We start from the raw sequence: 22,096 nt of genomic DNA on the forward strand, positions 1-22,096 counted from the left end.
TTTTTAAAAAGGTAATCAATTAATCAATAATATATGGACCTGTTTTCTCTTCCTTCCTCTGCTCCACTGTGGTCATGTTTGAAACTGTACATTCTCTGTGTCAGGGTTCAAGAGTCAAGTGCTACATGTGATAAATTAAGCAGAGGTTGAAGGCCATGTACTGTGGCTTCAGAGGAATGTCTATTTCTGCATTTGCAGCTCATTCATGCTGAAGTGATGCACTATGGGAATTACTACCAAACTCTGCTCAGCAACATCTGCTCTCCCTAAGTGAGTTAGTGCACGTCAGACATCTTTATGTCAGAATATTGCAGTGATGGATGCAGTCTTCAGAAAATGCTGCATAAAAATCTGGTGTGCCGTTCTGGCCATTAAGTGAAATTACTATTTAAATTAATGGCGCTGTCACAGTTTATCTGTGCAAAGAATGAACGCTGATTAGGGTATTAAGTAATTAGCAATTTATCACGCTGGAACAAGGTTGATAATAATTAAAGAAGTAATGGTTTACCAAAGAAACTAGAAAGGGAGTCACTTCTTGTTATGTGAGTGAAATCTTGGCTGAAAAATTTAATTCAGTTAAACAAAGATGAGGTTCTCAGAGGCAGATAATATGGCTTTCTTTTTTCCACTAGTATAAAAGCAGTTCATTATCAAAATTTTACTTTGCCTGTCAAAAATGTCTCCAAGCTATCAACTTGGGTGAATTTTGAATTTTATTTTTTTTAAGTAAAGTAATCATACTCTTTAATTTAAACCCTGAAAAACTACTTGCCACATTTTAGTTCTATCCTATGAAGCATGGCACCAATCAGTAGAAGGATGGGCTGAATTGACTGCTGTAGCTTGGCGCACTTAAATTCTATAACATGTCCTGGAATTGCAGCATGAGGCTATGATAACTGATTGACCATGATAACTGTTGGATTACACAAAAGTAATTGGCACAGAAATTTGTCCTAGGAGAACATGGTGGAGGCAATGCAGGTGGACTGGCCTGAGGCACTTTCCTCAAATGGCAAACTTAGGACATTCCAGACATCACCTGTTTTAGTTATTTAACATTTTATGCCATGTTTGTAGCCAGTTTAGGGTTCCCAACAATCAAAAACAGTAAAACAAGCTTTCAAAATATATAGTATAAAAGGCCACATTCACCATTAAAAGACATTCACAGGATGGGGGGGTCAGTAAGGGAATTTTTAAATTTATTTTTATTTTATTGGATTTATATTTTGCCCTCCCTGCCGAAGCAGGCTTAGGGCGGCTTACAACAATAAAAGCATTTACAATACAAAACAGTAACTAATTAAAACTTGGAACAGTATAACAGTTAAAACATTATTAAAACAAGTTGGTGCTAATGTTAGATTCCAGTCTCTTCAGCCTTCTTGAGTATCCTCATATATTTATATTTATTTATTTATTTATATTTACATTTATATCCCGCCCTCCCCGCCTAGGCGGCTCAGGGCGGCTAACAACATTTCACATATTTAACAAAGGATAAAACTTTAAAATTTAACAATTAAAGAAATTAAACATAAAAACCAGTTAATTAAGTTAAAATATTTAAAATACATAATTCATTACATAGAATAAATCTGGCAGCAGTAAACTTGTTTGGCGCTGGTTCTGCCAGTTTAGATGGTTCCATAATCGTATAGTAGATGGCGGCTCCTTATTCTTAGCAACTCAGCAGATATCAGCATAGGCTTGCCTAAAAAGAGCGGTCTTGCAGGCCCCGCGGAACTGGTCAAGGTTCCGCAGGGCCCGCACTTCCTCCGGGAGCTGATTCCACAGTACAGGAGCCGCGGCTGAGAAGGCCCGAGTTCTGATATTTTGAAGTTTGACCTCTCTCGGCCCAGGGATAGTCAATTTATTTTTGCCCATCGACCTCAGTGCCCTCTGGGGTTCATATGGGGAGAGACGGTCCCTTAGGTAGGCTGGTCCTCGGCCATATAGGGCTTTAAAGGTAATAACCAACACTTTGTACTGGACTCGGTAGGTAATTGGCAGCCAGTGCAGTTCGCGCAGTCCCGGCCGTATGTGCTCCCATTTTGGGAGCCCCAATAATAGCCTGGCCGACGCGTTCTGCACCAGCTGCAGCTTCCGAGTCCGGCACAGAGGTAGCCCCAAGTAGAGGGCATTACAGTAGTCCAGTCTTGAGGTGACCGTTGCATGGATCACTGTTGCGAGGTCGCGACGCTCCAGGAAGGGGGCCAACTGCCTTGCCCGCTTCAGATGGAAGAATGCTGACTTGGCAGTGGCTGCTATCTGGGCCTCCATTGACAATGAAGGCTCCAGTAAAATGCCCAAACTCTTTACCTGGCGCGCGGGTTTCAATAGCGCGCCGTCGAAGGTTGGGAGAGCTATTTCCCCTCCTAGAGCGCCGCGATCCACGCAAAGGACCTCTGTCTTCGCTGGATTCAACTTCAGCCCACTCAACCTGAGCCACGTCGCTACAGCCTGTAAAGCCCGATCCAGATTCCCCGGGGCGGAGTCGGGCCGGCCGTCCATTAGCAGATAGAGCTGGGTGTCATCAGCATATTGATGGCAACCCAGCCCAAACCTCCGGACAATCTGGGCAAGGGGGCGCATATAAATGTTAAATAACATTGGGGAGAGAACTGCCCCCTGAGGCACCCCACAATCAAGTGTGCGCCTCTGGGATCGCTCCCCCCCAATAGCCACCCTTTGTCCCCGACCGGAGAGGAAGGAGGAAAGCCATTGCAAGGCCAACCCCCCAACCCCTATGTCGGCGAGGCGGCACTTTAGCAACTGATGGTCGACTGTATCAAATGCCGCCGACAGGTCTAGTAGCATCAGTACCGCAGTGCCGCCCCGATCCAGATGTCGCTGGAGGTCATCTACCAAGGCGACCAGCACCGTCTCCGTCCCATGGCCCGGTCGGAACCCAGACTGGCACGGGTCAAGGATATTGCTATCCATTAAAAATGAGTTGAAACAAAGCTGTCTTAAAAGCCTTGCAGAACTGGACAAGGTTCCGCAAGGCTCTTACTCCTTCCGGAAGTTGGTTCCACCAATAGGGGGCTGCTATAGAGAAGGCTCTTTCACAGGTGGTCTTCAATCTTGCCTCCCTCGACCCAGGGATTGATAGCAGATTCTGTGTCCTAGATCTGAGTACCCTCTGGAGAACATATGGGGAGAGACAGTTCCTAAGGAAGACAGGTCCTTGGCCATATAGGGCTTTAAAGGTAATAACTAGTACCTTGTAGTGAATCTGGTACGCCATCAGCAGCCAGTGCAGCTCCCACAGCCCAGGCTGTATGTGCTCCCGCATGGGGAGCCCCAATAACAGCCTAGCTGCTGCATTCTGCACCAGCTGTAGTCTCCAGATTTGAGACAAGGGCAGCCCCATGTAGAGGACATTACAGTAGTCCAATCTCGAGGTGACTGTAATGTGGATCACAGTTGTCAGGTCGCCACGGTTAAGGAAAGGGACCAACTGCCTTGCCCGCCTAAGATGGAAAAAGGCAGATTTGGCAGTGGCTGCTATCTGGGCCTCCATTGTCAGTGAAGGTTCTGGTAGCACACCCAAACTTCTGACCTTGGGCACCGCTACAAGTGGCACACCATCAAAAGCTGGCAGGGGAATTCCCCTTCCCGGGCTGCCATGGCTCAGGCAAAGGACCTCTGTCTTTGTCGGATTCAGCTTCAGTCGACCCAGCTTAAGCCACCCTGCCACGGCCTTCAATGCCAGATCCAGGTTTTCTGGGGTACAGGCAGACTGACCATCCATTAATAGATAGAGCTGGGTGTCATCAACGTACTGATGGCAACCCAACCCATACCTCCTGGCAATCTGGGCAAGGAGGCGCATATAGATGTTGAACAACATCGGGGAGCACCGCCCCCTGAGGCACACCACAATTAAGTGGGTGCCTCAGGGATGACTGTCCCTCGATTGCCACCAAAGGAGAGGTGAAATGTCTTTACCTGCTGGCAGAAAACAATTATATAGGGGAATGGATGGATATCTTGGGGAAGGTAATTCCATAAATTTAGTGCTACGATCAAGCTGCTGTTTCTTAGGCTGCCACCCATCGAGCCTCAGAGGCATCTGTGTTAGTGCAAAGCTATGTATACTGAATTTTGTATAGGACAGCAACCGACAAACAGACTCAGAGAATGGAATTGGCCCCCTTTGTATGCAATTGTATGTCTGGTTTTGAACTGACTCAGTTGGAACCAGACTTCCCCTTCTGCAAATGGAAGAGTGCTACTACCCATTGAAGATCATTTCTTCTGCTTGTTGCTTCCCATTGCAGAATACTATTCTGCATCCCTCATTGTTCCTTGCACTCTGTGGAAAGTTTCCATTCTGTGGCTCAGAAACTCCCTAGTAGGCTAAGAAGCAGGATGATTGTATAAGTGTACTAGATTTGCCAACTGCCAGGTGGGGCTTGGAGATCTCCCAGAATGACAAAAGCTCTCCAAACAGCAATCAGTTCCCCCAGATAAAATAGCTGCTTTAGATGGCAAACTCTATAGCATTATACCCTGTTGAATTCCCTCCCCTCCCCAAATCCTGCCCTTTGCAGGCTTCACTCACAAAATCTCCAGGAATTTTCCAACTTGGCCTTTGCAACCCTATGGTCTACTATGTTGGAGAACTATCACTACAGGAAGGGATAGTCTGCACTCCTCCTTTGTTATGCTTGTTCATTTGCAGGCAGAAGAGGGGAAGGGCTTGCAGGACATAGAGGTGTGTTTTGTCATGAAGCTTCAACAGCTAGGTTGCCTCTTGCACTGTTACCAGACAACGACCATGAATAAATTAAAGCAGCTGATTCAAAGAAAGTCAACAGTCACTAAAAAGAAACAACTTGGATTATAGCTTCCATTTAATTTGCTACCCTATTTGCTACCCTTGTAATATTTGCACTGTTCACATCTGCCTGTGACATAAATGCTAGCATCACAGCTGTGTTAACACTACAACCTATTTTGTGATAAAGCATTCCTATATATTTTGTTATGCATGATTCTAGAAATGTGCATGCTGAAGCAACAAATATTAGGCTGTGCCTGTTAGGGTGGTTCCAGATGGTACCTTTCCCCTAGGGGAGTTGTGAATTGACTTCACAGCTGCCCCAGGGAAGCCAGATGGCATTGTGCCAAGAAACCTGTGCTGCAGCAGGAAACCAGACGGCTGCTTGGCACAATCCCTGTCCATACCTTTTGGCTTCTGTTTACTTTGGAGAGAGAACAGTTTTGTGGATGCAGGATATTCTCTTCCTGATACCATTCTGGTGTTTTTCCTAACAAGGTTTTCCCAATTTCAGGGTTGTTGTTTTTTAAAAAAACTTTCTTCCTACCACCTGCTTCTGCACAGCCTCATTTCTACTACTCACTATTAATCTTGCCTCTGTCACAATCACTGTCTAGGCATGTATTGTTAGCCCTCTAAGTATCCATTTGTATCATTCTTCTGCTCTGTGCAGCACCTAGCACAGATTGGAACTTGATTTCAATGGATGCAGAATGGGGAAGTTCTGCGTAAGATGGTGTTGTTAGTAGTGTTAAGGAATAAAGCCCATTTTCCTGTTTTTTGTGTGGGTGTAGCAATGCCATTTTCCAGGTTTTGGGGGCTAAAATCCACACAGCTCTTTATCCTTGAATGTGTGTGCTGAAATGCTTACAGCATGGTGCATCAGCTGAGTTTAATGGCTATTCTTTCTGCAGTAGACATAGGAGCAGGGGCCAGATCCTTTCTTAAATTAGTCCCCTTGAACAAAGGTCTATCAGTTTAGTCATCTTAAATTCAGAATTAAATACCACTTTAGATACCTTTCCGCAGTACTAGTAGCTGCTTCGTCCTGACATTTTATGCTGCATTTTATAGCATTCTCTGTATTTCCCCCCTCTTTCTCTCCTTTTTGCATTCATATATAATATTTTATTGTTGCAGGGATGTTCTGTTGTGGGCATGAATATGTGAATATGTCAAGTACCATATGCTGCTCAGCTTCCAGTGGTGAGTCTAAAGCCCACATTAAAAGGAATGACCCACTGCCGTTAAAATACTGTGAGACTGAACTTATTCCAAAGAGCAAGGAATGTTGTAATGGACTTGGATATAATCCTTTGAAATATGTTTGCTCTGACAGGATTTCAGCAGGAATGATGATGAAGGTAATTGATAGAAAACCTCTTGGTGGTTCTGATTTGACAATGGAAAGAGAAATACATTGTTCATAACTATTTTTGTAAAATAGGAATATAAAAACTCCTGTGTGCATTATTCATTTTCACATTACATCCATATTAATACCAAATGAGTTTGCCATGATTGATGTTATTGCAGTGAATTCTAAAGGAATTAATAATGATTAGCCGCTTCTTGTGAAGTGTTGCTCAGCACTTCAGATAAGTATAACAGCTAAAAGTTAGCATGCCAGACAGGCTGGTTGAACTACCTTCAGTTGTGTGGCCAGTTCTTAGTTCCTGCAGGTGGTGTGTCTGAGATTCTTGAACATTATTGTATTACTGGCCACAATTCTATTTGCTTTTACGGAGCACTCCTTTTTATTTTAGGGTCATCATATAGGAGGTCATTTGAAAGGCTTCCAAATTAAAAATCAGTTTTATCTGATCTCTGACACAGCTATAGTGAATGTGTGGGATGAAGTGGGAGGGTTCTGCCAAGTCAAGGGTATGTATCAAGACATTGCTATGTATCAGCATGCCTGATGTTGTCAGGTGAGGCACTACTGTTCTGTATGAGTCAATTAGCTGTGACTGGTGAGTAATGACTGACAAAGCTTCAGTGATGCAAAGCATGCTCAAACCAACCAAAACCTTCTACTTAGCATATTTTTTATATAACTTGGAGGAGTCCTTAACATTATCACTGCAGGAAGCACTGTTAATTACACTGCATGGCTGGGCATCGGTATAAAAACACTGATACAAAAACTTATAAAATAATAGTTATGACAATTCCCAGTAACTATTAGAGAATCTGGAGCAGTTCAATGGGAATATCAATACCATTGTAACAGACTGCATGAATCTTCCATGTCTTCTCTTTAGGCCCAATATAAGGAGGAGAAAGTGGAAGCAGTTTGTGGGGAATGCATGGGGGGGGGGGATCCCATGGACCCAGAGACCTTGGTAGAAATGGGGCAAAATCAGAGGATGTTGAGGCTGCATGAGAACTAGTGAAAGATGGATATACTGGCATGTGTGTAATATATGGAGACAGTGGATGTCCATTAGATTTCACTATTTTAGAAGTAGTTCAGTGACTAAAACATTTGGGGACCGTTGTCACAGATAAAAGAAGAATGTAAAGCCACTTTCCTGTGCCCAGTATCCATGGAAGCAACAGCATACTGTGGGCGTTGTGACTTTGACCCACATGCCCATATATGTGTTTGGATAAAGAGCCCTTGGAATGATACAGACAAGAAAAGGAATGAAGGTATATGCCCAACGGTGGAGGAGAAAGTCTATACTGGAGGTCCAACTCAATATTCATTCACAGGTAAAAGAATATGCTATGGACAATTGCACAATTAATTATTTATTGCTAACTAGAAATCCTGGTGAAACACAAAATTTTCAGGACTGTTAAGAATTTAATGCAGTTGAGGGAGTGAGATTGCATCCACTGTTGTCACCCTGTGTACAGAGAGACCCTGATTTAAAAAAAATGATGCCAAATCTACCAAGATATGGGGTATGGGGCCAGCGTGTTGATGATCCCACTGTTCTCTAATATAACTTCTGAACAGCTCCCTGTTCATTGATACTTCTTACTTTTTCAGTAAATAAATATTCAGAGTGGTAAGCTAGTTTCAGTCTAACATGTGTTTCTCTTGACTTCACATGAAGCAGAAATGACCTTTATTTATAGTGCAGTCCTAAGCAGGTCTGCTAAAAATCCTACAGAAGTCTTCTCAATGGAGCTTACTCCCAGGGAAATGGCTTTAGGATTATACTGTTAAACTCTGGACTATGTGTGTGCACATCAATCATTATGTAATCTTGGTTAGTTTCTTTAGAAGGCTCATTTTAACTTGTTGAAAGATGACTTTTAATGTACATTTGCAATTGTTTATAATATTATTGTCAATTTTTCTTTTCCTAGATCTAAATCTACAACCTTACACCAAATATGAATACCGTGTAGCTGCATGGAACAAACATGGAAAAAGTTTAAGTGAAACTAGTAGTGCTACAACTAAACAAGATGTGCCTGAAGGTGTAAGTCCACCCCAGTGGGCCAAAGTGGACAATCGAGAAGACATGATATTTCTCAACTGGAAAGAGCCTGTTCAAACAAATGGTAGTTTGATACGATTGTATTGCATAATGTTCTACTGGCATCGATGATGGATGAGCTCCCTGCTGCTTTGCCTTATAATTAAGCTGGTTTCCTGGAGAATTCTTGCAGAAGTTTTGAAAACCAAACCCTGGGAAACCAGTCCCATTTCTCCCCCCTCCCTTCTTTGTAAGCTAACTGACCCTTGTGAAAGGGGAGGGGAGTACTGGTGGTATAGAGGACTCAAGAGACACATGTAGGCTTCTCATCCTAAAGGTCTGGATGTTCCTGAACATGGTCAAAGGCATTTTTTTTCTTTCAGAGTGCAGAAAATACAATAAATAAATACAGTCAGATCCAAACTGCTTTTTTGCAGTGTTTTACCCCTCTGTATGTGGACATTGGTAATGTAAAGTGGGGGAAAAGTGAAAGATGCAGCACACATCACATGTATGCAACTCCACACAAAATTCAGAAATCCAGGGAGAAATTCATATGAGCAGAATGCGAGAAACATCCCTACTTTCTCACTGGATTTGACTGACTTGTTTTATCTTCCCTTTCTCCTATGTCAGTATTTCCATTCTTTGTAGTGGGTTTCTGTTCTCTTGCAGAATCAATTGTGCAGACATAAGCATCATCAAGTCACAACCAATATATGGTGACCCCAGCAAGGGTCTTTCAAGGCAAGTCAGAATCAGAGGCAGTTTGCTATTGCCTTTCTTTGCAGAGTCTTCCTTAGTACCCTGCCTAGGTCACAAGGTCTGGTGAGATGGCTTATACCATGCCATTTTCTCTGCCAGGTTATATTATAATATTATAAAAAAATAGTTTGGCATATGAATTTTTGGTATTTTTAATCCAAAGGGGTTTTTGTTTTGTTTGTTTTTGTCTTTTTATGTCAAGGTATCATAATTCACTACATTGTTCTCCGAAATGGAATTGAGCATTTCAGAGGAAAGGAACTGAGCTTCACAGACACCGATGGTATTCAACCATATCAGGAGTATTCATATCAGTTACGTGCATGCTCTGTTGCTGGCTGTACAGACAGTAGCAAGGTGGGCAAATTCTTTATTATATGGGTGAGTCTTTTCTCGCAGCGGTAGGAGGGAAACATGCTTGAAACAGGATCCTTTGGAAGATATGGCTAAAGTTCACTAATTTTAAATCTGCTTGCAAATTAGATTTTGTTGTGGGTTTGTGCATATGGGTGTGCATATATTTTTCTATGTGAAGAAATTTAAGCAGACTTTTCAGATATGCATCATGTTGTAGATCATGTGTGATTAATAGTATTTATAAGTTACCAGTCTGCTGAAGACACTTGAAGCATAAAATGGGGCTGAGCAGCAGTGCTGTATTAATGTATAAAGTGTGAATAGAGAACAGTTTGTGGGGCATGAACTCTCCTACCCTAAATCTTTAGTTCACTTCTGTGACATTCCATATATTTTACAGAATGATTATTACCTCTCTGATGTGCCTGTATGCCATTTTGCCTTGTCTCTCACTAGCCAATCAGGCTCCTATAAGAGAACATAAGAGAAGCCATGTTGGATCAGGGTAATGGCCCATCCAGTCTAACTCAGTGGCAAAAAAACCCCAGGTGCCATCAGGAGGTCCATCAATGGGGCCAGGACACTAGAAGCGCTTCCACTTTGCCTCCCCCCCCCCAAAACCAAGAATACAGAGCATCATTGCGCCAGACAGAGAGTTCCAACAATACGCTGTGGCTAATAGCCACTGATGGACCTCTGCTCCAAATGTTTATCTGATCCCCTCTTGAAGCTGTCTATGCCTGCAGCCACCACCACCTCCTGTGGCAGTGAATGCCATGTGTTACTCACTCTTTGGGGGAAGTACTTCCTTTTATCTGTTCTAACCTGACTGCTTGGCAATTTCATTGAATTGGGGAGGGATGGTGGCTCAGTGAAAGAGCATCTGCTTGGAAAGCAGAAGGTCCCAGGTTCAATTCCTGGCATCTCCAAAAAAGGGTCCAGGCAAATAGGTGTGAAAAACCTCAGCTTGAGACCCTGGAGAGCCGCTGCCAGTCTGAGAAGACAATACTGACTTTGATGGACCAAGGGTCTGATTCAGTATAAGGCAGCTTCATATGTTCATATGTTCATGTCCAAGAGTTCTCGTATTGTGAGAAAGGGAGAAAAGTACTTCTTTCTCTACCTTCTGTATCCCATGCATAATCTTGTAAACCTCTATCATGTTACCCCTCAGTCGACCCCTTATAGAAAGATGACATCACATTGTTTGTAGTTAATCAGAATTAATATTGTACCTTAGTCACTGAGGTGAAAAATAGCACCCCTTGTCTTCACTAGAACAACCCAGGATTTTCCTTTAGTATCTAGACAGCTGCATGGGGGAGATACTATAATATGGGCTAGTCATATGGCATTACCACCACATGACAGAATCATGTAACAGGAAGAGGGGAGCCAGAGATAATGATTGGCAAGGCTTGATAAAATGAATAAATTGCTTAGAAGTGTGCAGTGTACCACATCTAGATTAGACCATTGCCCTTCATCGCCATTGGTGTTAAGCAGAGCTAGGTTGGTCAAGTGGATCTGGGGAGCAATAAATACCTCTTTGATAGCTTTAAAAGAGGCATTTGTGAAACCCTTCCTGAAAATGACATCCCTAGAACTCACTGACCTAAACAACTACTAATGAGCATTCCTTTTTTTTTTTTTTTTTTTGGCAATGGGCTCGAGCAGATAATGACTTCACAGTTTAAAGTAATCTAGGAGGAGATGGATTATCTGGATTCAGATGTACTTTAGTTTCAGAAGCATTTTTGTTTGATCTGAATTATGATCTTTGCTTGAATAGTGACAGGGGGAATGCATCCATGTTTTCATCGTCGCTTTATTACAGTATGTAACCAGCACAAAACAGTCCAGACTTATTGAAAGCCTATATCAAAATATAACCATAATAGTATGAAATTTAGACACCAGTGTAAAAATGGAAAAATAATGGCGCATATACAAATAATTAAATAAAATATCTTAGAATCCATATCACACTTTTACATACTGTTTATGGATTCTGTAGGCTGCTGCTAGATATTTGGCACATGCCAACGTGACCTCTGGGTTATGCAGCTGTGGTGATTCTTCTGGACCTCTTAGCAGCTATTAAGACCCTCAGTAATGGTACCATCTGGAAAGGCTGCCTGTGTTGAGAGGGTGCTTCATTGTCACCACTCTTACTTGACTGGGTGATTCCAGAAAGTAGTGCTATAGGACTGCTGCTCAACCCTGTGTCATTTATGCTGGGTGTTCCCATAGGGATCTGTCTTGCCCGCCATGCTGTTAACACCTACATGAAATCATTGGGAGAGATCATCAGGGGATCTGAAGTAAAGTGCCACCTAGGCTTTTTTTGAGCAGGAACGCACAGGAACACAGTTCCAGCTGACTTGACATCAAGGGTGTGGCCTAATATGCAAATGAGTTCCTGCTGGGCTTTTTCTACAACCCCCCCCCCCGTGTACCACCAATATGTGAATGATACCCAGCTGTTTCTTCTTACTTATATCATGTATACTTCACATTCCTCTGCAAGACCAATAGGGCTCCAAAGCATCTTACATTATTCTCCTCTTCTCCATTTTATCCCTACAATGGTCCTTTGAGGTAAGTTAGGCTGAAATGTGATTGGCCTAAGGCCACCCAGCAAGCTTCTATGGCAGACTGGGATTAGTTCCTAGTTCAAAATTCTAATCACTATACCACATGGATTCTCTACACCACAGTGGCTCTTCTTAACTGCTGAGTCACGTGGGTCTGTGGAAGTTCTGAATTGGTGCTTGCAGAAACTAATGAGATGGATATGAACCAATAAACTGAAGCTCATTCCAGAGAAGACCGAGCTGCTGTTGATCAATAACAAAGATGCTTGAGGCTGAGGCATCAGCCTGTTCTGAAGGGGGTTGCATTTCCCTTGAGGAACAGTCTTGTAGCTTAAATGTGCTGCTGGATTCTGGCCTGTGGCTGGAGGCTCAAGTCCCCTCTGTGACAGGCAGTGCTTTTTATCAGTTTTGGCTGGTATGACAGCTACAGCCATTCCTCAAAAAATTGGATCTAGCCACAGTGATCTCTGATCTGATTGTATCCAGTTTAGATAACTATAATGCAGTTGGCACTTTTAAAAATTCCCCAGACTTTAGCTGACCCTTAATGTGACAGCCATGCTGCTGCAGGGTCAAGATATAGGGATTTATCACCCTGTGCTGAAAGATCTGCATTAGCTGTCTGCTTGTTTTCACCCATAATTCAGACTAATTTTTGTTCCTACCCTTAAGGCTCTAAATGTCTTGAGACTTAAAGTACTTGAAGGATTGCTTCTGCCTGTACTGTCCAGACCACCAGCTAAGATCTTCTTCAAAAGCCTTGCTTTCTTTGCCACTGCATAAAGAAATGAGGTGGCAAACTATAGACAGGTCCTTTTCAGTGGTAGCGCCTTGCTTGTGGAATACCGTTGTCTTTGAGATTCACCTATGGTACTCTTTTTTAGGCACCAAACCAAAAGGGTTCTTTTTACCCGAGCTTTTGATTAATGGGCTTCAGCTATTAAGATTTTTATGATCTGCATTTAGCCTGAGAATTCAAGCTGCTCAAGCAGTTTTATGCTCTGGTCTAGGTCCCGTGGCACAGAGTGGTAAAGCTGCAGTACTGCAGCCAGAGCCCTCTGCTCACACCTGAGTTTGATTCCAGCGGAAGCTGGTTCAGGTAGCCAGTTTGAGGTTGACTCAGCCTTCCATCCTTCCAAGGTCGATAAAATGAGTACCCAGCTTGCTGATCGGGGAAGGCAATGGCAAACCACCCAGTAAAAAGGTCTGCCGTGAAAGCATTGTGAAAGCAGCGTCACCCCAGAGTCGGAAACGACTGGTGCTTGCACAGGGGACCTTTCCTTTCCTAGGTCTTTAATGCTGAGTTTCAATTGTTACATTTTATTATGTGTTATGTTATATTATATTATGTTTTATATTTGTATGGTGGCTCAGGCAGGTTTCTTGGAGAGGTGGTATAGAAAATAATTAACAGTATGTAGGCCAGGAGTTGGGGACAGAAGACAAACCATGCACCAGGAGGTGCAAGAAACAAACCAGCATCAAAAACTCTCTATGTATCTCACATACACATGTGCAAACCCTCTTCCCCTACCTTTGAATTTTAGGTAGAGTTGCCAGGTCCCCTCACCCATACAGTGGGGGGATTTGGGGGACATTCTGGGGGGTGGGCAGGAATGTTCTTGTATTTGGGGAAAACTCTTTGGATTTTTTGCCCTCAAACATAGAGTTTGCCCAAATACCAGAGCATCTCCATGCAATGCTCCTGATGCAATGACATCACTTCCAGGTCATCACATCAGGGGTATTGCATGGCAATGTCTCTTTTTAGGGGAAGACTTTCCCCTTCCAGCCAGCTGGTTTGCAACAGAGAGGAGCCTCCAAAACCAGGGGATCTCCCCACTAGGACTTTTAGGTCCAAGTAATTCTTCCCAGGGCAATTGAAACAGAGCTTGGTGCTTTGCTGTGTTTTTTTGCTTGAAGTGTGAAACAGCTGACATGTGTGTTATAAGAAAGAAAAAAAATTAAAAACATAGGTTTAAGATCAGCACAGTGGCCTGTCTCTAGTATCAGTGAGATACATTCTCTGGTTACTCAGCTGTGATCTGTGAGCTCTTTGGCTCCATTTACAGGGCTTCAAGAGTCTGGCCCTTACAAGTCTTGAGAGGAGGGGGGAAAGTGCCTTAACATTACTATTCCTGGTAGCCATCAGCAGCAGCTGATGTACAAGCAGTCCACTGCCAACCAGAGATCTGCATAAGGGCCTGGAACCAAGCAAGAGACTGCAGTCCTTTTTGATGGCATTCCTAAGGGTAAAGGTAGCAATGGCTTTCATAGTTTATGCCAGTTTTCACTGATGATAAAACCATATCAAATCAGGCTGTTAAAATGCAAAGACACTGATGAACCATATGGAGGGGGGTTATCAAGCATTCTCTGGCAAGACAACCTGCCATCCAGATTTTCCTTTAGCCTAGTGCTATGTACTGAAGACAAAACGTTGTGAATCTACTTTGATAAATTGTACACCTAGACTCATACGTAACACATTCAAGGTCAGATTTCACGATGGAGGAAAAAAATAAACCAAGGGGAAAAAAGTAACTAGTCCTACAGGGCTGTGGTAATGATATGCCAGAGCAAACAACAACATTTTAAACTCGAAGTGACATTCTCATTGATCAAGGTATCTCGTGTACTATTATAATAAATTGCTGTCTAATTCATGTGTGTTCAGGTAGTTGCAGTCACTGTCCAAGGAGTCCCAGAGAGCGTTCAGCCACCAACAGTTACAGCTTTGAATGCAATGGTGTTGCATTTGAGTTGGATGGCACCAAGGAAACCAAACGGCATCATCACAGAATACCAGATCAATCAAACTGGCAAAGGCCTTATACATACAGACACTGCAGGCAGGATGCAGCATACTGTATCAGGTAAGGATGGAGAAGTTATTAAAAACAAATATCTTACATGAGTTTACTTAAAAGGCAATCTGCCTATGTAGCCTTTGTTAAGGCTACAATCCTGGGAATTCTTATCTGGAGAGAAATCCCATTGACTTTCACATCAAAAGATTCAAAATTGGATGTGGCTGCCAAGAGCCTTTATATTTTGGCCATGTGTCCCAGGGTGGATTCATGCAAGGGGCTTTAAGTGGTGACGTCAATAGGTTTTGGCATATTTTGGATATTACTGTACTTTTAAGGATGGGTCCAAAGCACTAGTGTCTTTTTTTAAATCTCAGAATGTAATTTTTTTTGGGGGGGGGGGGCAAATCTTCTCAATGGAGATCTCAGCTTTTCTTCCTTTTTTCTTTCAATGTCCTACTTAAGACATCACAGATATATAGTTTATCATGCCATCTGTCATGCCAAATTAGATGTGGAAACAAGGTTTGATGTTGCCATCAGGTTCTCCCCCCTCTCTCATCTTTACATCTCATTGATGACTTCACGTATACACAAATAGAAATGACTGGGCATACGATTCCAGCCCTCCTCCCTGCACTTGTCAATATGAGGATTTCAGCCACTAGCAGAAGTTTCCATTCATATGGCTTTCCTAATGTGATTATAAGAAAAAGAGAAATTAAGGGGGTGGGGGGTGGGGAGAGACATCTCTCCAGCATTTGAAACAGGAACTTGGTGAGTGCACATTTTTAATTGGGTTATGCCTCCAGTTAGAAGGACATTGGTAATTGTTGAAATCCCTTTTGCTGGAAATTAAACAAAAATGTTTGGGAAGCCCTGAAAAGAAAGACCATAATATCAGCTTTCTCACAGCACAGATACTTGGATGGGAGAACATTTGCCTTTCATCATATGGCAAATGATCCGGGTTTTTTTAATGGCAGTCACTATAAGCTTCTACTGACATTGCAATGTCAAATCAGCAAAGAAATGTATCATTCAGTTTTAATCAAGCAGCAAAAATCCATAAGGGAAAAACCTGCAAAGGTTTAGCTAGTTCAGCATTCCATTTCCAACAATGGACAGCTAGATACCTCTGGGAAACTGCAAATGGAGTATGAAGCCTCTTTTGTATTTGTTGCAGTGTCTGATTGCCAGCACTAGAACCAAAGCAGAACTCATAATTTAGTGTGGTTTTTTGCAATGGCAAAGTTAATGCATAATTTTACTCTCTGTGGTTTTAGTTAAAATAATGCAGCTTGTTTACATGTAACCTCAAATGTTATTAATTTTTTTTTAATGCAACGATGTTCCCCCTTGCCGGCCAGGGCTAATTTTTCACCCAGCTGCTAATCTAGTGTTTTTCCAATATGGATAATTACTATTCTCTAAATTCATGATGTTCACTAAGGCGACTGTACTTTTCACATATCTCTAATGTTTGAACTACCCAGCATTTTGATCCCTTATGGACCATGTGTTTTGATTTTCTCATCTTCTTCAAAAAAACCTCTGCTGTTCCCAGAGCAACAGTTGAGCGTTAATGAAGCTGTAGCATTAGCGTTCCCTGAGACTTTCAATCCAAGGGCCTTACAAATTGCAGATGAGGAGGCTTGCACTTTGCCTCTGCACCATTGTCTTGCTGCTTATTTTTAATTACATCAAAGCTTTGGAAACATGATCCCATAAATGCTTTGTGGGGATAGCGGTGAATGTGCTTGTCATGTGAAATCCATAAATTGCTTATAATCCTCTCAAGATGTTAAAAAAAGCATTAAGTAATTGAAGACAGGAAGTCCTCGGTTAATTATTTAGAGGTGTTATCAATGCTTTAAGTAAACTGGAGCATTTTCTCCTATCGCATGGAGTTGAATGCCATTGGGATCGAGGGGCACCAGCCATCATCTCATATTCTCTAATGCAAACAGCATATGGCAGCTTGTCAATAAAAGACCTTTTTATATCATTTATTAGTGAACACTTCCAGTACTCTGTACAGAACAATTTGGATGACAGTTATGGCATTGTTTCACTTTGTGTTACTACTCCTTTACAAATGGTCTTGCTAATGCAGTGGGGGATGGTGGAAGACTAAAATAATTAGGGGGCATTGTAACAAATGCAAGCTAAGACTGCCCTCTTCAGCAGTAGGTGCTAGAACTGGAATTCATGTTCATATTTTTTTATACCTTAGCTTACTTAGAATAATAAAATTAGGAAATTTGAAGGACTAATTGTATTGAATAAGGGACCACAATTTACTGAGATATATCATCATACTATGTATATATTATACAGAGAATGATTTGGGACTAGGGTTGCCTGGCAACCAATTGGAAGACTGGGGGGTTGGTGAGATGAGGTGGTCACCACTGGCAACATTGTGATATCACTTCTGGGAAAAACCATAGACTTTCCATCAATTCTTAGAGAGGACTAATGCCATTCCCAGGTTTTCCCTGGAAATGACATCACGCTGTTGGACCAATAATCATTTTTCTCCAACCACTGGTAATGGGGGATCCCCTACTCCCAGTGGGAAAGGGAAGCTGGGGGGGGATTTCTTGTCGTCACCAGGAATGGAAGTTGGAGACAGGGGATCTCCTTCTCCCACGAGGGCTTGGCAGGCCTGTCTGAGTTGACAGTTTCCTAAATATTTAAATTTCCAAGGGATAAGCATGTATTTTGTGCAAAACCAGCAAGAAATCTTGTAGAAAATAAAACCAATTTAATGCAGCATAAACTGTCATGAGCTACAGCCTACTTCATCAAATGTATCAAAGTGCACTCTACCCCTTAAAGGTTTGTGTGTGTGCCATCAAGTTGCAGCCAATTTATGGCAAGGGGCTTCCAAGACAAGTGAGAAGCAGAGGTGTTTTGCCATTGCCTTTCTCTGCAGTCTTCTTTGGTAGTCTGCTTTCTTGTAGTGATGCTGCTTAGCTTCTTAGATCTGGCAAAATGGGGCTGAACCATGCTGCCTTTCTTCCCATGGCTTATGCCATGATAAATTTGCAAGTTGTGCAAAAATGTATACAAGTCTGGGGTAGAAGTGAATAATGCCACATTTGCAAATTGGTTCAGCTTCCATGAAATGTAAAAATGCACTATAGTTTTTATAATTTCAAGGGGACCTACAAGACAAAGAACAAAATTTCCTGGGGAGGTTCCTTTGTCCTAAATGGCAATGCTATGCTTATAAAAATTAGTCAATTTTTATAAACCACACAGGCAACAAGAAATCAGTTCTTTGCAGTCTGTTGTACTGTTGGGTGTAGCAGGTACATAAACAACCAAAAAGAAATTCCTCTCCAATATATTTAATGCAATAGAACTCTTTTTCCCATGGCCATATTTGCTCTCAGCAGTATAGTTGTAAATGAATCTTGCTTTATTATAGAAACCTAAACCTTGTTTCCTTTAAAAGTTATTGTGGCTCCCTTTAAGGGAATTGAAGTAATCTGTAGCCACTGTAATCTTCCCCATCATGTATTTTTGTTGAATATTTGGCACCCATTTATGCTTTTCCTTTCAAACCTACAGATGCCATTTTTTAACCCTCTTACTTCTCTGCTCATTATATAGAAAAATCCCCTCCCCCTGCTTCCGGTTCATGATTAGGTTACAGGCCAGGCTGTCCCTCTGACTCATATTTTTATTTTTCAGCGTTTCACATTCTGTTCAGTTTGAAAGCAGCTTGAAGCCCTGGGTATCATTCATCCATTGCCCTCCCCCCTTCTGTTGAGTCTGTTGCATATTGCTGTTCTGTATGTATGGCCACTTTAAGAAAGCACAATGAAGCTGTCATCTAACAGGTTTAAGACAAAGGGCTCAGCCCTAAGTTTTTTTCTCTCCTTGTCATAGAATTCATTGTTTTTTCTTAGAGTACTTACAATGCTAGTTTAATGAAAACATTTTGCAAAGAATAGGCAAGCAGAGATAAGAAAGAGCGGGACCCATCACTGACAAGGACAAGGAAGATTAGAGGAAAAGTACAAAATGTGAACAGAAGTCTAATAGGTTTCTCTGCTCATAAACAGAGAATCTGGTGTCTTTTCCTGCCTTGATACTGCATTTCAAGGCTTATGTATTAGAATGAATGCATATTTACATATTTATAAACCAATTTCAAAGGCACAGTTGGATCTTGCAATGTTTCATGATAGCAAAATGCAGAGGAATTTAAAGGAGAAGCCATGAGATCTAGCTGTAAAATAAGGTTACAGAAATAGGAGAAGACATGTAAAACTGATTTTGATTTGGAAAGTGGTTGTATTTTTAATCTATTCCAATGCACTTTTAATGCAGCCAAAATTCAAGCCTTAAAAGCATTTTAGACCCTGATCTTAGAGGCTGGTGACTGTTTCTGTATGTAGTGACAAATAAAGTATTTCTCCACACAGTGTACAGATAACTTAAGGAAGTTGCTGCTACTAGTTTGGTAATGGCTTAGATGACTTTAAAAGGGAATTAAACAAAACAAGCTAGGTGCCCATAAGGACTTACAGTTTGCATCTCATGTCCCCCTCCCTTACTATTTCATTCCCTGAAAACTGGCATAGCCTGTCCCCTTTTGTTTTGGATTATTTCCTTCCCACCCACCAGCCAACCTAACTTTATTTGCCTCCTGGTATTCAGCTGTCCCTCCTTCCCCTGATAGCCTCTACCAAGGAAAACTATGGCCCAGTTGTTTGGTATTTGTTGCTGGTATTTCTGGGATTGCCAAGTCCAACCCCAGAAATATCTGGGGACTTTGGGGGTGGAGCCAGGAGACTTTGGGGGTGGAGCTAGGGGGGAGGGGGGAAACGGCGCCGGGGAGCATGACGAGCCGCCCCGCAGCTGCCGCCTCTTCTCCGCTCGCTGTGGCTGCTCCTCTGAGATGGGCTCACTCCGCCTCTGGGGTGAAAGTGGAGGGGGGGTGGAGGCGGGCCGGGGGCGTGGTGAGCCGCAAGTCCGGGTCCTAGAAGGGCCCGGAGTCGCAGCTCGCCATGCTCCTGGCCTGCCTCGCCCTCCCCTTCTCTGGTTTTGCCTGCGCTGCTCTTGGCAGCTCCTCCGAGATGGGCTCAGCCTGGGCCCATCTCGGAGGAGCAGCTGCGGTGGGCAGGGAGGGGGCAGCAGCGGCGCAGCGGCCTCGCCCGCTCCAGGATCGGGCGGCTCGCCATGCTCCCCGGCGCCGTTTCCCCCCCTCCCCCTGCTTCCGTTTTTTGGGGGAGCGGGGGAAGAGGGTGGAAATCCTGGGGTCCCCCGCCAGGGCGGGAGGGTTGGGAAGCTGGGCCCAAATGTGCATTGGAGAATCCAGTGTGAAGATCTTATCTTTATTATGGCTGTACTGTGGAACTTAACTAATCAGATCTTATCCAAATCATTTTATCAGAGGGTGTGGTCACACATGCTAAATAATGCAGTTTCAAATGACTTCAGAAACTGTTTGAAAGTAGATTTTGCTATCTCACACAGCAAAATCCATTTGGAAAATACCTTGAAAATGGATTGAAAGTGCATTATCTCTCTCTCTCGGCTTGGCTTCGCGAACGAAGATTTAAGAAGGGTGCAATAGTCCACGTTTGCTGCAGGCTCGCTGGTGGCTGACAAGACCTATGTGGGACAGGCAGGTCCGGCCACAGCGGCTGCAGGGAGGATCGGGACTGCGGCTTCCAGTGGCACCTTCCACCTGCCGTTTCGCCCCTTGCCTATCACTGCAGGACTTGATACGTTGTGGGTTGTGTGTGTGGATATGCCCTTCAGGCCTGCGCAGAGGAATTTTTTAGGTGAAGCGCAGTGTGCGCGGTACTGGCTCCACCCTTTCACCTGGGGGTCATCTGCCATGGCCCAGTAAGCCGGGACGCCGGCAGTGAGTCCTCCAGGTGGTAGGTGTTACATTAACGAGCTCTATCTGCCCGGGTTTGATGTTAGAGTTTTCCTTCTCTTAGGCTGACGAGGTTGGTGGGCCCAGCCTGCCCATCCGGTTATACCGCCGGACAATTCGGTCGCACCATGACGTAGCAAACTCTGTGAAAACGGGGGGGACCAGCGAGAAGGTGTTGCTACGGATGCAGTAATGCAGGAGAGGCCATTGCAGTGACCATCTGCCAGGCATAGCCAGACAGTGACCACGCGGCGTTCACTACACCAGGAGAGGAGAGGCTATGTATTGCGCATGCACTTTCCCTGGGGGGGTAGGATTCCCAGAGGGAGCCCACCTCCCACCCACCCCCCCGAAAGTGCATTATATAGCTTATGTAACCACACCCTAAGTCAGTAAGGCTTTTAATAAGGTTCCACATAAAAGGGCAGGAAAGGTTGCATCAATGCTTAGTTCTTGTGGCCCTTTCTTACACACCCAGGAAAATGCTGATCACTACTTTGGGGTCAAAAAGCCATTTTCTCCAGGCCAGTTTGACCAGGGATTCTGGAGCGTTTTTTTATTTTTTTTATTTTGCCATCTTCTGGGCATGGAGCAGAAGTCCCTGGGGTGTTGGGGGAGATGTGAATTTCCTGCATTGTACAGGGGGTTGGACTAGATGACCCTGGAGGTCCCTTCCAACTCTATGATTATATGTCCATTTTTAATATAATAAATGTTATGAATCAAACTAAAATAATTCCTTAACATTTACGAACAGTTGGAAATATTCCAATCTGACATTTAGTACAGCACTTTACTTTGTAGTTTCATTTTTATGGGCAGGAAGAGAGATGAGCAATGAGGGTTATGAATGACTCAACATTTTGGTAGGGTCATTGTCCAACCAAAACAGTTTGCCAGTGTTTTCACAAGATAGGAACACTATGACTGGTATTTTTAGGTGCACATATTATCCACTTTCATAAGAACATAAGAGAAGCCATGTTGGATCAGGCCAATGGCCCATCCAGTCCAACACTCTGTGTCACACAGTGGCCAAAACATTTCATACACACACACACACACACACACACACACAAACACTGGGTCCCACGTTCTGGGTCCCACACTGTATACACACACACACACTGTGGCTAATAGCCACTGATGGACCTCTGCTCCATATTTTTATCTAACCCCCTCTTGAAGCTGGCTATGCCTGTAGCTGCTACCATAAGAACATAAGAGAAGCCATGTTGGATCAGGCCAATGGCCCATTCAGTCCAACACTCTGTGTCACACAGTGGCCAAAAAAATTCATATATATATATATATATATATATATATATACACACACACACACACATACATACACATACATACACACACACACACTGGGTCCCATGCTCTGGGTCCCACACTGTATGTGTATATACACACACACTGATGGA

General features: G+C 43.2%; 1 protein-coding gene across 1 annotated transcript in view; it reads left to right on the forward strand.

The window, feature by feature from the left end:
* USH2A (usherin) overlaps window positions 1-22,096 on the forward strand; it is a 1,244,521-nt gene that overhangs the window by 1,000,596 nt on the left and 221,829 nt on the right. The window contains exons 51-55 of the mRNA XM_060246775.1: window positions 5,936-6,159; window positions 7,303-7,513; window positions 8,120-8,317; window positions 9,200-9,354; window positions 14,629-14,827. Of these exons, the coding sequence (XP_060102758.1) occupies window positions 5,936-6,159; window positions 7,303-7,513; window positions 8,120-8,317; window positions 9,200-9,354; window positions 14,629-14,827 (987 nt within the window). The remainder of the gene's footprint in view (window positions 1-5,935; window positions 6,160-7,302; window positions 7,514-8,119; window positions 8,318-9,199; window positions 9,355-14,628; window positions 14,828-22,096) is intronic.

This window comes from Heteronotia binoei, chromosome 1 (assembly GCF_032191835.1).
Source record: "Heteronotia binoei isolate CCM8104 ecotype False Entrance Well chromosome 1, APGP_CSIRO_Hbin_v1, whole genome shotgun sequence".
NCBI classification, from domain to species: Eukaryota; Metazoa; Chordata; class Lepidosauria; order Squamata; family Gekkonidae; genus Heteronotia; species Heteronotia binoei.